This window comes from Solea solea, chromosome 15, assembly GCF_958295425.1.
Source record: "Solea solea chromosome 15, fSolSol10.1, whole genome shotgun sequence".
NCBI lineage: Eukaryota > Metazoa > Chordata > Actinopteri > Pleuronectiformes > Soleidae > Solea > Solea solea.
This window is the reverse complement of record NC_081148.1, coordinates 22,529,407-22,545,697: the sequence shown is the minus strand read 5'-3', so window position 1 is coordinate 22,545,697 and position 16,291 is coordinate 22,529,407. Positions and strand designations below refer to the sequence as shown.

The following is a 16,291-nucleotide window of genomic DNA, read 5'->3' as shown; positions in this document are numbered from 1 at the left end:
TAAAGTCTTAACTTTTATTAATCCGCTCACAGACTCGTTACCCAACGGGAAGGACCACATGTCGGAGCTGGACGAGGACCTGAGCATCGAGATCTCCAAGCTGAGCACCTCGGAGACGGTGGAGATTTCCATCAAGGAGAAGACGGGCGACGGCGCTCAGACGCCGGAGAGCCAGACCAAGTCCCCGAAGAAGAAGAAGAAGAAGTTCCGCACGCCGTCGTTCTTGAAGAAGAGCAAGAAAAAGAAGGAGGAGAAGGAAAAGACTGAAGCCTGAGAGCATTTACTATAAAAAAGAGAAGGAAAAAATGAACTGCAGGCTCATTTAAGGGAAGTAAAATTTTGAGAATAATTTTTTTTTAAGTCAGAAAGTCTCCCAGGACGGTGCTTTTATTTCCCTGCACATCTTCCCTCGTTGACAGCTACTGTTCCGTGTTAAATGGGTGATCTTTGTCCCCCCCATTGAAAATCTATGGATTGACCACTCATGAAGGGCTCAGTAAACGGTTTTAAGTGAACGGTGAATCCGTATTACCGACGCTAAGGCTTCGATTATGTGTGTTAAACATCAGATTGAGGCCTGGTTACTTATTTGTTGTTTTATTTTTTTTTGCACAAGTTTTTTTTTTTCTTTTTAATCGTTGAATGTATACCAAAAAAAATTGTGTAACAATTTTAAAAAAATGTAATAATCACACATAATGTAGTGGTGGCTGAACACGTTTAAACAGATTAAACAACATTTAGCCTCACGAGACGAACGTACGATTTATCCAAACATATTCATAGCTATATATACACACAATCCTGTAATAATAATAATACATGTCGGTTTATATTACACACACATATATATACATATAAATATAACAATATTCTAGTGTTGAATAGGTAAATAAATGATAGTTTTAATGACAAACTGTATTTACGTTACAAACTAACCCATGCTAAACATGCTGTGATTTGATAATAACAGTAATAATTCATGTTTTTGTTGTTCTTAGGTGAGTTAGTCGTTCACAGGGTTGCTGCTTTATTGTGATTGTGACGAGAGAAACGTGTTTTGACCTTTTGCGAGCGACAGAGTTGGACTTTTTTAACAGAACGGACGTTGAAAAGTGTGAAGATTGAATCGGAGAAAATTGGATGTTTTTGATGGATTTTGTTCAAATTATGAATTGATGGCGATTTCTTTTTTTTTTTACTGTGGGAAAGTTTTCTTTTGCAGCCAATATTAAGAGTTTGGTGTTAAGTATATTAGAGGACCATTTTATATATATCTACATCCCAGTTGGTAATGTGAATGGGTTTTTTTTTGGCTAGGGCTGCAACAATTCATCCATGTTTTGTGATTTTCTTTTTAGCTTCAAAATGTGAATATTTTCTTGGGGGTTTCTGTGAATTTCTTTTCGAATAACACAGGAACTAGAAAAAAAGTTTAATTTGGTTTGTTGACCAAAGAAGAAGAGTTTAGGACAGTGTTTTCCCAAAATTTCTAAATTGTGTCCCAATTGTCAATTAATAATTTCCAAGATATGTTTGGAAAATTAATAAAAACTTAATTTCATGCACGTAAAACAAATTCTTAATTATCCCAGGACCTATGTGGGGGTGCCGACCCAGTCTTTGGGAACCCCTTGTTCAGGAAACACTTGTTTGTTTTTTTTAAGCTTCATAAATGTGAATGCTTTCTGAATTCTTAATGAATTTCTTTCCTAGAGATTACAAAGGAACCAGGAAAAAAATTGCAGTTGATTTTAGTTTTGGATTCAGTGTTTCCAACTTTCTATAATGACCCAATTTTCTGAAGATGACAAAACTATTGTGACCCAAATCACAGTTGCAATTGTCATTTACACCAAATATCATTTTTAAATTGGTAAATTAATATTTTCTAAGAGAGGTTTTACGCATTTATTAAAACTTGATTGTATGCTTGTAATTTACAACATATGAAACAAATTTTTTGGGGCCCAAAAAAATTTCCCATGACCTATGTGTGAGTCCCGACCCAGTCTTTAGGTACCCCTTGTTTTTTGGTTTGAGGACAATAGAAGACAGTTGATTTTAGTTTAGGACTGTTTCCCAGCACACATTTTAAATAATTTTAAATAATTTAAAACATATTTTAAATTATATTTTGTTTGGGGTCCCAAAAAAATATCTCCTGCCATCCACGTGAGAGTCCTGACCCAGTCTGAGAACCCCCTTGTTTAGGAAACAACAAGTTTATTTTTTTCCATAAATGTGAAAGTTTTGTGAGTTTTTTGTGAATTTCTTGCCATGTAACAGGACAATAATAATAATAGTTATGTAATAATTTAGAACAGCGTTTCTCCAAATTTCATTTCCTGTTTTACGTTTTATAAAACATCTACAACAAATTAGCTCCCGCGACCCACGTTAGGGTCCCGCCCCGGTTAGGAAACACTTGTCGCTTTTTTTTCTAAACTAAAATGATAAACTGAGTAAATAATGCAGTCTGAAGAGAATCCGTTGATGAGTTGCAGCCCTAGTTTGGACCTAAAAGGAAGTGAACTCTTTGCCTTTTGTAAATATTTTTCTTTTCTTTTGTTACAAACTAAAACCAAATGTTAAAAACATAGAGAAATGTGATGTACAATCTAATAACATCTATATTTGTTTTTTTAAATTTCCATCCACCGTAATGAAGCTTCTTCTCCTTGACTGAACACTTATGTTTACAGACTGTATATTATTATTATTACTCCCTGTGTCATTTGTTTGCCTGTAGTTTCTCCTGTTTCCTCTGTTGTTTACATTATTTGCATTTTTTTCCATAGCGCTCAAAGCTAAAAAAAAATTGCTTTTCATCTGATGTAATAAAAAACTTGGATATGTTTCCATCGGTGTATTATTACTCTTATTATTATTATTATTATTATTGCTTTGTTGTGACGCTATCACCTTTTACTTCCACTCGAGCGTGTTTTTAATGCTACGTTCTGGTCTGATATGAAACTAAAGCTGATTTTGTTCCACTTTTCATTTTTAACAGACAAATTAAATAAAGCTTTGTAGAAAACGACTCTCACAGCCTGCCCCCCCCCTCCCCCACCCCCGTCTTTAAAGAGGAGAAAACGCTGCGTCGCCCCTGAAACAATGCAGCCCGTTCACTGATAATTGCCGATGTGGAGCTGTATAATCAGTCTGCTGCCATGATATGAATGGCTGTTGTCATGGTAATCAACTGAGAGGGGACGAGGGGGGGAGACAAAGAGGGGATTTGGTGTCTCCAACAGGTGTTCGTGTAGGGGGGGAATGACGAGATCAATACCTTCACCAACCACCCCCCCCAAATGACACACACACCTCTCCTGTGACATGACATAAGGAGAGGAAGACGAGGTCAAAGGTTAGTTAGCTTCCATAACTTCCTGTATTGAATAATTAGAAAACAATATAAAAAAAGCGATCATGTCTTTGTCTTTTTTGAAATTTAGAGCTATGTGTGTGCTTTCTGCTATTGAAGTGGTTTTTTGCCTGTTTGTTTGCTGTGTCTTTTATGTGAAAACTATCAGACCTGACTGAGGGAGCATTTTTTTTTATGTCCCCAAACACTTTTAATTATTATTTCCAAGCAATTATGGTATTACTTCCCTTTAATACAAAATGATTACCATGTTATTACCATTTGTTATCAAAACTGTACTTATATCACTCTTTTTGTTTCCTCCATGTGTTGCAGGATTCGTGCAGGTAAGAAGCTAACTTTAAATGTTTCATATGTAAACACAGAACAAATGCAAAATGTGGTAGAATTAGAAGAATAAGGAAACGCACAAGTTGCTTGTTACCATGACAACACAGAGACGTCTTCCATTTCCTGACAGCGTTAACTAAGCAGAGAGGACAGAGCAGGTGACACATGTCTGACCCTCTGCTGTGACCTCACGGCAAAGGTCAGCTATTGTTTTTTTTTTGTTTTTTCAAACAACTTAGAGAAAAGCTTCTACTCGACTGTCACTCATCACACTATAAATCATATTTAAAAATACTATTAAAAAATATAATATAATACTGGAAACTCAGCAGCTCTGGTTGAATAAGACACTTAACTCATCTTTATTTATCTCAGGTTTCTGTCTTTATATTTGTTTGTGATGGCTAGATAGATAGATAGATAGATAGACAGACAGATAGATAGATAGAGTGTGTGACTTTGCTTCCTCCTCCTCTTCAGTGTGTGACAGCCGAGCTGCTGGTGTAATCCAGAGGCTTTTCAGATTACTCCAGTTGGGGTCACATTCTACACCAACCTACAGTGGGTCAGCTTTCCACACTGCAACACACACACACACACAGCACCGAGTGTTTCCTGCTGAAATGCTGTCTCTGAATTCTCCGTCCACGTCTGACTTGACTTATTTTTAACACACAGACACACTCAGTGGACGATGGTGACATGTCTTCATGTAGAATTTTCTTTCACTGAAAATGAAAAGATGAAAACGAAAAAACACCTGTTTTTTAACGAGAAAACTGTATTTGTTTGGATTTAGTATCAGAATTTTTGCATCTGTACAAAAACAAACACATTTCACTGCACAGCATCGTCTCTGTGTGTGTTTGTACTTGTACTTACCTGTTCTGACCTTGTCAGGACCAGAATTCCTCATAGAGACCAAAACCTGGTCCTACTAAGGCCAGAAACTAATTTGTTAGGAACTGGTTAGGTTAATGCTAAGATTTGAATGGTAGTGATACTTTTATTCAAGGATTTTTAAATGAATGGAAGTCAGTGCAGTATCTGAAGGAGGCAAGCTGTGCAAACGTGTGTGTGTAACTGGTATTCCTTATGTTGTGGGGACCTAAATCTGTTTACACATTATGGGGACTTGTCTTCCTTGTGGGGACAAAAATCAAGTCCCCATAAAGTAAAAGTACCACATTTTAAGGTGAAGGCGTTTTTTTAAAGTTAAGGTAATAAATGTAAGTCAATGCAATGTCCTCTGAAGTCATGGAAACCAGTGTGTGTGTGAGGCCTTGCCAGGCAGCTGAAATAGACTCCATGGGAGGGTGTAGTCTCTCTCTCACAGGCGTCCGTTACAGGCTTGGTCACATCTGCAGCAGGCCGACCATCTGCACCCATTGTCTCTGAGGCAAAACACAGACGTGTACGCATGGCTGGCCTTGTAAAGACCCCCCCCGTCCTCCTCCTCCTCCTTCACCCTCTCACAAACACACACACACACACACACACACACACACACACACACAGAAAATGACTTCTTAATCCTTAAAAAAAAGAATGAGGAGAGCAGAAGTCCACCATCAGGCCACAGGAGAATTCAATTCCAAGGGGATAATGATGATTCTACTTTCACTATCATTAGAAATAATCCTTTAAAAAAAAAGTCATAGATTAGTATGATGTCCAAATTTTGACAAGAAAGTCATAGGTTAGTACGTCGTTTAAATTTTGACAAAAAAGTCATACTATAGCATGTCGTTTTAATTTTGCCAAGAAAGTCATAGTTAAGTATGTCGTCCAAATTTTGACAAAAAAGTCATAGTTTAGTATGTCGCCCAAAATTTGACCAAAGTGTCATAGTTTAGGAAGTCGTCTAAAATTTGAAAAAAATGACATAGGTTAGCATGTCGTTTTAATTTTGACAAAAAAGTCATACTATAGCATGTCGTCCAAATTTTGACTAAAAGTCATAGGTTAGTATGTCGTCCAATTTTGACAAAAAAGTCATACTATAGCATGTCGTCCAAATTTTGACTAAAAGTCATAGGTTAGTATGTTGTCCAATTTTGACAAAAAAGTCATACTATAGCATGTCCTCCAAATTTTGACAAAAAGTCATACTATAGCATGTCGTTTTAATTTTGACAAAAAAGTCATACTATAGCATGTCGTCCAAATTTTGACTAAAAGTCATAGGTTAGTATGTCGTTTAAATTTTGACAAAAAAGTAATACTATAGCATGTCGTTTTAATTTTGACAAAAAAGTAATACTATAGTATGTCGTCCAAAATTAGACAAAATATGCATAGGTTAGTATGTCGTCCAAAATTTGACAAAAAAAAATCATATGTTAGTATGTCGTCCAAAATTTGAAAAAAAAGTCATACTATAGCATGTCGTCCAAAATTTGACAAAATATGCATAGGTTAGTATGTCGTCCAAATTTAGACAAAAAAAGTCATAGGTTAGTATGTCGTCCAAAATTTGACCAAAAAGTCATACTATAGCATGTCTTCCAAAATTTGACAAAAAAGTCATACTATAGAATGTCGTCCAAATTTTGACAAAAAATCATACTATAGTATGTCGTCCAAATTTTGACAAAAAAAGTCATAGGTTAGTATGTCGTCCAGATTTTGACAAAAAAGTCATACTATAGTATGTCCTCCAAATTTTGAGAAAAAAGTCATACAATAGCACGTCGTCCAAAACTTGACAAAAAAGTCATGCTATAGTATGTCATCCAAATTTTGACAAAGAAGTCATAGGTTAGCATGTCGTCCAAATTTTGACAAAAAAGTCATACTAAAGTATGTCGTTGAAAATGTGACAAAAAAGTCATAGGTTAGTATGTCGTCCAAATTTTGACAAAGAAGTCATAGGTGAGTATGTCGTCCAAATTTTGACAAAAAAGTCATAGGTTAGCATGTCGTTTTAATTTTGACAAAAATATCATACTATAATATGTCGTCCAAATTTTGACAAAAAAGTCATAGGTTAGTATGTCGTCGAAAATGTGACAAAAAAGTCAGGTTAGTATGTAGTTCAAAATTTGACAAACAAGTCATACTATAGCATGTCGTCCAAATTTTGACAAAAAAGTCATACTATAGTATGTCGTCCAAATTTTGACAAAAAAGTCATACTAAAGTATGTCGTTGAAAATGTGACAAAAAAGTCATAGGTTAGTATGTCGTCCAAATTTTGACAAAGAAGTCATAGGTGAGTATGTCGTCCAAATTTTGACAAAAAAGTCATAGGTTAGCATGTCGTTTTAATTTTGACAAAAAAGTCATACTATAATATGTCGTCCCAATTTTGACAAAAAAGTCATAGGTTAGTATGTCGTCGAAAATGTGACAAAAAAGTCATAGGTTAGTATGTAGTTCAAAATTTGACAAACAAGTCATACTATAGCATGTCGTCCAAATTTTGACAAAAAAGTCATACTATAGTATGTCGTCCAAAATTTGACAAAAAAGTCATACTAAAGCATGTCGTCCAGATTTTGACAAAGAAGTCATAGGTTAGTATGTCGTCCAAATTTTGACAAAGAAGTCATAGGTTAGCATGTCGTTTTAATTTTGACAAAAAAGTCATACTATAATATTCCGTCCAAATTTTGACAAACAAGTCATAGGTTAGCATGTCGTCCAAATTTTGACAAAAAAGTCATACTATAGCATGTCGTCCAAATTTTGACAAAAAAGTCATACTATAGTATGTCGTCCAAATTATGACAAAAAAGTCATAGGTTAGCATGTAGTCCAAATTTTGACAAAAAAGTCATACTAAAGTATGTCGTCGAAAATGTGACAAAAAAGTCATAGGTTGGTATGTCGTCCAAATTTTGACAAAGAAGTCATAGGTTAGTATGTCGTCCAAATTTTGACCAAAAAGTCATAGGTTAGTATGTCGTCCAAATTTTGACAAAAAAGTCAAATTATGTGGTCCAAAATCTGACAAAAAAGTCGTACTATAGTCAGTCAGTCATCATCTACCGCTTTATCCTCTGACAGAGGAGGGGGGTGCTGTGCCAATCTCAGCTACATCGGGCGATAGGCGGGGTACACCCTGGACAGTTCGCCAGTCCATCGCAGGGCTACACACAGATAGAGACAAACAACCATTCACTCTCATGGTCAATTTGGAGTGTCCAATTTACCTATCCCCACATTGCATGTTTTTGGACTGTGGGAGGAAGCCGGAGTACCCGGAGAGAACCCACGCACACACGGGGAGAACATGCAAACTCCATGCAGAAAGGCCCTTGTTCCAACCGGGGCTCGAACCCGGGTCTTCTCGCTGCAAGGCGAGAGTGCTAACCACTACACCACCGTGTGGCCCTCATACTATAGTATGTCGTTCAAATTTTTACAAAAAAGTCATACTATAGTATGTCGTCCAAATTTTGACAAACAAGTCATAGGTTAGCATGTCGTCCAAAATTTGACAAAAAAGTCATACTAAAGTATGTCGTTGAAAATGTGACAAAAAAGTCATAGGTTAGTATGTCGTCCAAAATGTGACAAAAAAGTCATAGGTTAGTATGTCATCCAAAATTTTGACAAAAAAGTCATATTATAGCATGTCGTCCAATTTTTGATAAAAAAGTCATAGGTTAGTATGTCGTCCAATTTTTGATAAAAAAGTCATAGGTTAGTATGTTGTCCAAAATTGACGAAAAAGTCATACTATAGTATGTCGTCCAATTTTTGACTAAAAAGTCATACTATAGCATGTTGTCCAAATTTTGACAAAAATGTCATACTATAGCATGTCGTCCAAATTTTGACAAAAAAGTCATACTATAGCATGTCGTCCAAATTTTGACAAAAAAGTCATACTATAGTATGTCGTCCAAAATTTGAAAAAAAAGTCATACTAAAGCATGTCGTCCAGATTTTGACAAAGAAGTCATAGGTTAGTATGTCGTCCAAATTTTGACAAAGAAGTCATAGGTTAGCATGTCGTTTTAATTTTGACAAAAAAGTCATACTATAATATTCCGTCCAAATTTTGACAAACAAGTCATAGGTTAGCATGTCGTCCAAATTTTGACAAAAAAGTCATACTATAGCATGTCGTCCAAATTTTGACAAAAAAGTCATACTATAGCATGTCGTCCAAATTTTGACAAAAAAGTCATACTATAGTATGTCGTCCAAATTTTGACAAAAAAGTCATAGGTTAGCATGTAGTCCAAATTTTGACAAAAAAGTCATACTAAAGTATGTCGTCGAAAATGTGACAAAAAAGTCATACTTTAGTATGTCGTTCATATTTTGACAAAAAAGTCATACTATAGTAAGTTGTACAATTTTTTACAACAAAAGCCATACTATAGTTTGTCGTCCAAAATTTGACAAAAAAGTCATAGGTTAGTATGTCGTCCAAAATTTGACAAAAAGTCATACTATAGTATGTCGTCCAATTTTTGATAAAAAAGTCATAGGTTAGTATGTTGTCCAAATTTGACGAAAAAGTCATACTATAGTATGTCGTCCAATTTTTGACTAAAAAGTCATACTATAGCATGTTGTCCAAATTTTGACAAAAACGTCATAGGTTAGTATGTTGTCCAAATTTGACGAAAAAGTCATACTATAGTATGTCGTCCAATTTTTGACTAAAAAGTCATACTATAGCATGTTGTCCAAATTTTGACAAAAACGTCATAGGTTAGCATGTCGTTTTAATTTTGACAAAAAAGTCATACTATAATATTTCGTCCAAATTTTGACAAACAAGTCATAGGTTAGCATGTCGTCCAAATTTTGACAAAAAAGTCATACTATAGTATGTCGTCCAAAATTTGACAAATAAGTCATACTATAGTATGTCATCCAAAATTTTGACAAAAAAGTCATATTATAGCATGTCGTCCAAATTTTGACAAAGAAGTCATAGGTTAGTATGTCGTCCAAATTTTGACAAAAAAGTCATACTTTAGTATGTCGTTCATATTTTGACAAAAAAGTCATACTATAGTATGTCGTCCAAAATTCAACAAAAAAAGTCATAGGTTAGTATGTCGTTCAAAATTTGACTAAAAAGTCATACTATAGTATGTCATCCAAATTTTGACAAAGAAGTCATAGGTTAGTATGTCGTCCAAATTTTGACTAAAAAGTCATACTATAGTATGTCATCCAAATTTTGACAAAAAAGTCATAGGTTAGTATGTCGTCCAAAATTTGACAAAAAGTCATACTATAGTATGTCGTCCAATTTTTGATAAAAAAGTCATAGGTTAGTATGTCGTCCAAATTTTGACAAAAAAAGTCATACTAAAGTATGTCGTCGAAAATGTGACAAAAAAGTCCTACTTTAGTATGTTGTCCATATTTTGACAAAATAGTCATACTTTAGTATGTCGTCCAAATTTTGACAAAAAAGTCATACTTTAGTATGTCGTTCATATTTTGACAAAAAAGTCATACTATAGTATGTCGTCCAAAATTCGACAAAAAAAGTCATAGGTTAGTATGTCGTTCAAAATTTGACTAAAAAGTCATACTATAGTATGTCATCCAAATTTTGACAAAGAAGTCATAGGTTAGTATGTTGTCCAAATTTTGACAAAAAAGTCATACTAAAGTATGTCGTCGAAAATGTGACAAAAAAGTCCTACTTTAGTATGTCGTCCATATTTTGACAAAATAGTCATACTTTAGTATGTCGTCCATATTTTGACAAAAAAGTCATACTATAGTATGTCGTCCAATTTTTGATAAAAAAGTCATAGGTTAGTATGTCGTCCAAATTTTGACAAAAAAAGTCATACTAAAGTATGTCGTCGAAAATGTGACAAAAAAGTCCTACTTTAGTATGTTGTCCATATTTTGACAAAATAGTCATACTTTAGTATGTCGTCCAAATTTTGACAAAAAAGTCATACTTTAGTATGTCGTTCATATTTTGACAAAAAAGTCATACTATAGTATGTCGTCCAAAATTCGACAAAAAAAGTCATAGGTTAGTATGTCGTTCAAAATTTGACTAAAAAGTCATACTATAGTATGTCATCCAAATTTTGACAAAGAAGTCATAGGTTAGTATGTTGTCCAAATTTTGACAAAAAAGTCATACTAAAGTATGTCGTCGAAAATGTGACAAAAAAGTCCTACTTTAGTATGTCGTCCATATTTTGACAAAATAGTCATACTTTAGTATGTCGTCCATATTTTGACAAAAAAGTCATACTATAGTATGTCGTCCAAAATTGGATAAATAAGTCATACTATAGTATGTCGTCCAAATTTTGATAAAAAAGTCATAGGTTAGTATGTTGTCCAAATTTGACGAAAAAGTCATACTATAGTATGTCGTCCAATTTTTGACTAAAAAGTCATACTATAGCATGTTGTCCAAATTTTGACAAAAACGTCATAGGTTAGTATGTCGTCCAAATTTTGACAAAAACGTCATAGGTTAGTATGTCGTCCAAATTTTGACAAAGAAGTCATAGGTTAGCATGTCGTCCAAATTTTGACAAAAAAGTCATACTAAAGTATGTCGTCGAAAATGTGACAAAAAAGTCCTACTTTAGTATGTCGTCCATATTTTGACAAAATAGTCATACTTTAGTATGTCGTCCATATTTTGACAAAAAAGTCATACTATAGTATGTCGTCCAAAATTGGATAAATAAGTCATACTATAGTATGTCGTCCAAATTTTGACAAAAAAGTCATACTATAGCATGTCGTCCAAATTTTGACAAAAAAGTCATAGGTTAGCATGTCGTCCATATTTTGACAAAAAAGTCATACTATAGTATGTCGTCCAAATTTGGACAAATAAGTCATACTAAAGTATGTCGTCCAAAATGTGACAAAAAAGTCATAGGTTAGTATGTCATCCAAATTTTGACAAAGAAGTCATAGGTTAGTATGTCGTCCATATTTTGACTAAAAAGTCATACTATAGTATGTCGTCCAAAATTTGACAAATAAGTCATACTATAGTATGTCATCCAAAATTTTGACAAAAAAGTCATATTATAGCATGTCGTCCAAATTTTGACAAAGAAGTCATAGGTTAGCATGTCATCCAAATTTTGACAAAAAAGTCATACTAAAGTATGTCGACGAAAATGTGACAAAAAAAGTCATACTTTAGTATGTCGTCCATATTTTGACTAAAAAGTCATACTATAGTATGTCGTCCAAAATTTGACACATAAGTCATACTATAGTATGTCGTCCAAATTTTGACAAAAAAGTCATACTATAGTATGTCGTCCAAATTTTGACAAAAAAGTCATACTATAGTATGTCGTCGAAAATTTGACAAAAAAGTCATAGGTTAGTATGTCGTCCAAATTTTGACAAAAAAAGTAATAGGTTAGTATGTCGTCCAAAATCTGACAAAAAAGTCATAGGTTAGTATGTCATCCAAATTTTGACAAAAAAGTCATAGGTTAGTATGTCGTTCAAAATTTGACAAAAAAGTCATACTATAGTATGTCGTCCAAATTTTGATAAAAAAGTCATAGGTTAGTATGTTGTCCAAATTTGACGAAAAAGTCATACTATAGTATGTCGTCGAAAATTTGACTAAAAAGTCATAGGTTAGTATGTCATCCAAATTTTGACAAAAAAGTCATAGGTTAGTATGTCGTTCAAAATTTGACAAAAAAGTCATACTATAGTATGTCGTCCAAATTTTGATAAAAAAGTCATAGGTTAGTATGTTGTCCAAATTTGACGAAAAAGTCATACTATAGTATGTCGTCGAAAATGTGACAAAAAAGTCCTACTTTAGTATGTTGTCCATATTTTGACAAAATAGTCATACTTTAGTATGTCGTCCAAATTTTGACAAAAAAGTCATACTTTAGTATGTCGTTCATATTTTGACAAAAAAGTCATACTATAGTATGTCGTCCAAAATTCGACAAAAAAAGTCATAGGTTAGTATGTCATTCAAAATTTGACTAAAAAGTCATACTATAGTATGTCATCCAAATTTTGACAAAGAAGTCATAGGTTAGTATGTCGTCCAATTTTTGATAAAAAAGTCATAGGTTAGTATGTTGTCCAAATTTTGACAAAAAAGTCATACTAAAGTATGTCGTCGAAAATGTGACAAAAAAGTCCTACTTTAGTATGTCGTCCATATTTTGACAAAATAGTCATACTTTAGTATGTCGTCCATATTTTGACAAAAAAGTCATACTATAGTATGTCGTCCAAAATTGGATAAATAAGTCATACTATAGTATGTCGTCCAAATTTTGATAAAAAAGTCATAGGTTAGTATGTTGTCCAAATTTGACGAAAAAGTCATACTATAGTATGTCGTCCAATTTTTGACTAAAAAGTCATACTATAGCATGTTGTCCAAATTTTGACAAAAACGTCATAGGTTAGTATGTCGTCCAAATTTTGACAAAAACGTCATAGGTTAGTATGTCGTCCAAATTTTGACAAAGAAGTCATAGGTTAGCATGTCGTCCAAATTTTGACAAAAAAGTCATACTAAAGTATGTCGTCGAAAATGTGACAAAAAAGTCCTACTTTAGTATGTCGTCCATATTTTGACAAAATAGTCATACTTTAGTATGTCGTCCATATTTTGACAAAAAAGTCATACTATAGTATGTCGTCCAAAATTGGATAAATAAGTCATACTATAGTATGTCGTCCAAATTTTGACAAAAAAAGTCATACTATAGCATGTCGTCCAAATTTTGACAAAAAAGTCATAGGTTAGCATGTCGTCCATATTTTGACAAAAAAGTCATACTATAGTATGTCGTCCAAATTTGGACAAATAAGTCATACTAAAGTATGTCGTCCAAAATGTGACAAAAAAGTCATAGGTTAGTATGTCATCCAAATTTTGACAAAGAAGTCATAGGTTAGTATGTCGTCCAAATTTTGACTAAAAAGTCATACTATAGTATGTCGATGAAAATGTGACAAAAAAGTCATACTTTAGTATGTCGTCCATATTTTGACTAAAAAGTCATACTATAGTATGTCGTCCAAAATTTGACAAATAAGTCATACTATAGTATGTCATCCAAAATTTTGACAAAAAAGTCATATTATAGCATGTCGTCCAAATTTTGACAAAGAAGTCATAGGTTAGCATGTCATCCAAATTTTGACAAAAAAGTCATACTAAAGTATGTCGACGAAAATGTGACAAAAAAAGTTATACTTTAGTATGTCGTCCATATTTTGACTAAAAAGTCATACTATAGTATGTCGTCCAAAATTTGACACATAAGTCATACTATAGTATGTCGTCCAAATTTTGACAAAAAAGTCATACTATAGTATGTCGTCCAAAATTTGACAAAAAAGTCATAGGTTAGTATGTCGTCCAAATTTTGACAAAAAAGTCATACTATAGTATGTCGTCGAAAATTTGACAAAAAAGTCATAGGTTAGTATGTCGTCCAAATTTTGACAAAAAAAGTAATAGGTTAGTATGTCGTCCAAAATCTGACAAAAAAGTCATAGGTTAGTATGTTGTCGAAAATTTGATAAAAAAGTCATACTATAGTATGTCGTTCAAAATTTGACTAAAAAGTCATAGGTTAGTATGTCATCCAAATTTTGACAAAAAAGTCATAGGTTAGTATGTCGTCCAAATTTTGACTAAAAAGTCATACTATAGTATGTCGATGAAAATGTGACAAAAAAGTCATACTTTAGTATGTCGTCCATATTTTGACTAAAAAGTCATACTATAGTATGTCGTCCAAAATTTGACAAATAAGTCATACTATAGTATGTCATCCAAAATTTTGACAAAAAAGTCATATTATAGCATGTCGTCCAAATTTTGACAAAGAAGTCATAGGTTAGCATGTCATCCAAATTTTGACAAAAAAGTCATACTAAAGTATGTCGACGAAAATGTGACAAAAAAAGTTATACTTTAGTATGTCGTCCATATTTTGACTAAAAAGTCATACTATAGTATGTCGTCCAAAATTTGACACATAAGTCATACTATAGTATGTCGTCCAAATTTTGACAAAAAAGTCATACTATAGTATGTCGTCCAAAATTTGACAAAAAAGTCATAGGTTAGTATGTCGTCCAAATTTTGACAAAAAAGTCATACTATAGTATGTCGTCGAAAATTTGACAAAAAAATCATAGGTTAGTATGTCGTCCAAATTTTGACAAAAAAAGTAATAGGTTAGTATGTCGTCCAAAATCTGACAAAAAAGTCATAGGTTAGTATGTTGTCGAAAATTTGATAAAAAAGTCATACTATAGTATGTCGTTCAAAATTTGACTAAAAAGTCATAGGTTAGTATGTCATCCAAATTTTGACAAAAAAGTCATAGGTTAGTATGTCGTTCAAAATTTGACAAAAAAGTCATACTATAGTATGTCGTCCAAATTTTGATAAAAAAGTCATAGGTTAGTATGTTGTCCAAATTTGACGAAAAAGTCATACTATAGTATGTCGTCCAATTTTTGACTAAAAAGTCATACTATAGCATGTTGTCCAAATTTTGACAAAAACGTCATAGGTTAGTATGTCGTCCAAATTTTGACAAAAACGTCATAGGTTAGTATGTCGTCCAAATTTTGACAAAGAAGTCATAGGTTAGCATGTCGTCCAAATTTTGACAAAAAAGTCATACTAAAGTATGTCGTCGAAAATGTGACAAAAAAGTCCTACTTTAGTATGTCGTCCATATTTTGACAAAATAGTCATACTTTAGTATGTCGTCCATATTTTGACAAAAAAGTCATACTATAGTATGTCGTCCAAAATTGGATAAATAAGTCATACTATAGTATGTCGTCCAAATTTTGACAAAAAAGTCTTACTATAGCATGTCGTCCAAATTTTGACAAAAAAGTCATACTATAGTATGTCGTCCAAATTTTGACAAAAAAGTCTTACTATAGCATGTCGTCCAAATTTTGACAAAAAAGTCATACTATAGTATGTCGTCCAAATTTGGACAAATAAGTCATACTAAAGTATGTCGTCCAAAATGTGACAAAAAAGTCATAGGTTAGTATGTCATCCAAATTTTGACAAAGAAGTCATAGGTTAGTATGTCGTCCAAATTTTGACTAAAAAGTCATACTATAGTATGTCGATGAAAATGTGACAAAAAAGTCATACTTTAGTATGTCGTCCATATTTTGACTAAAAAGTCATACTATAGTATGTCGTCCAAAATTTGACAAATAAGTCATACTATAGTATGTCATCCAAAATTTTGACAAAAAAGTCATATTATAGCATGTCGTCCAAATTTTGACAAAGAAGTCATAGGTTAGCATGTCATCCAAATTTTGACAAAAAAGTCATACTAAAGTATGTCGACGAAAATGTGACAAAAAAAGTCATACTTTAGTATGTCGTCCATATTTTGACTAAAAAGTCATACTATAGTATGTCGTCCAAAATTTGACACATAAGTCATACTATAGTATGTCGTCCAAATTTTGACAAAAAAGTCATACTATAGTATGTCGTCCAAAATTTGACACATAAGTCATACTATAGTATGTCGTCCAAATTTTGACAAAAAAGTCATACTATAGTATGTCGTCCAAAATTTGACAAAAAAGTCATAGGTTAGT

At 33.1% G+C, this 16,291-nt stretch overlaps 1 protein-coding gene across 4 annotated transcripts in view; it reads left to right on the top strand.

The window, feature by feature from the left end:
* add3b (adducin 3 (gamma) b) overlaps positions 1 to 2,862 on the top strand; it is a 33,821-nt gene extending 30,959 nt beyond the window's left edge. For all 4 annotated transcript variants that reach the window (XM_058651102.1, XM_058651100.1, XM_058651103.1 and 1 more), the window contains one exon: positions 33 to 2,862. In XM_058651102.1, coding sequence (XP_058507085.1) covers positions 33 to 274 — 242 coding nt within the window. In that variant the 3' untranslated portion in view covers positions 275 to 2,862. The remainder of the gene's footprint in view (positions 1 to 32) is intronic.
* Positions 2,863 to 16,291: the final 13,429 nt, after the last annotated feature.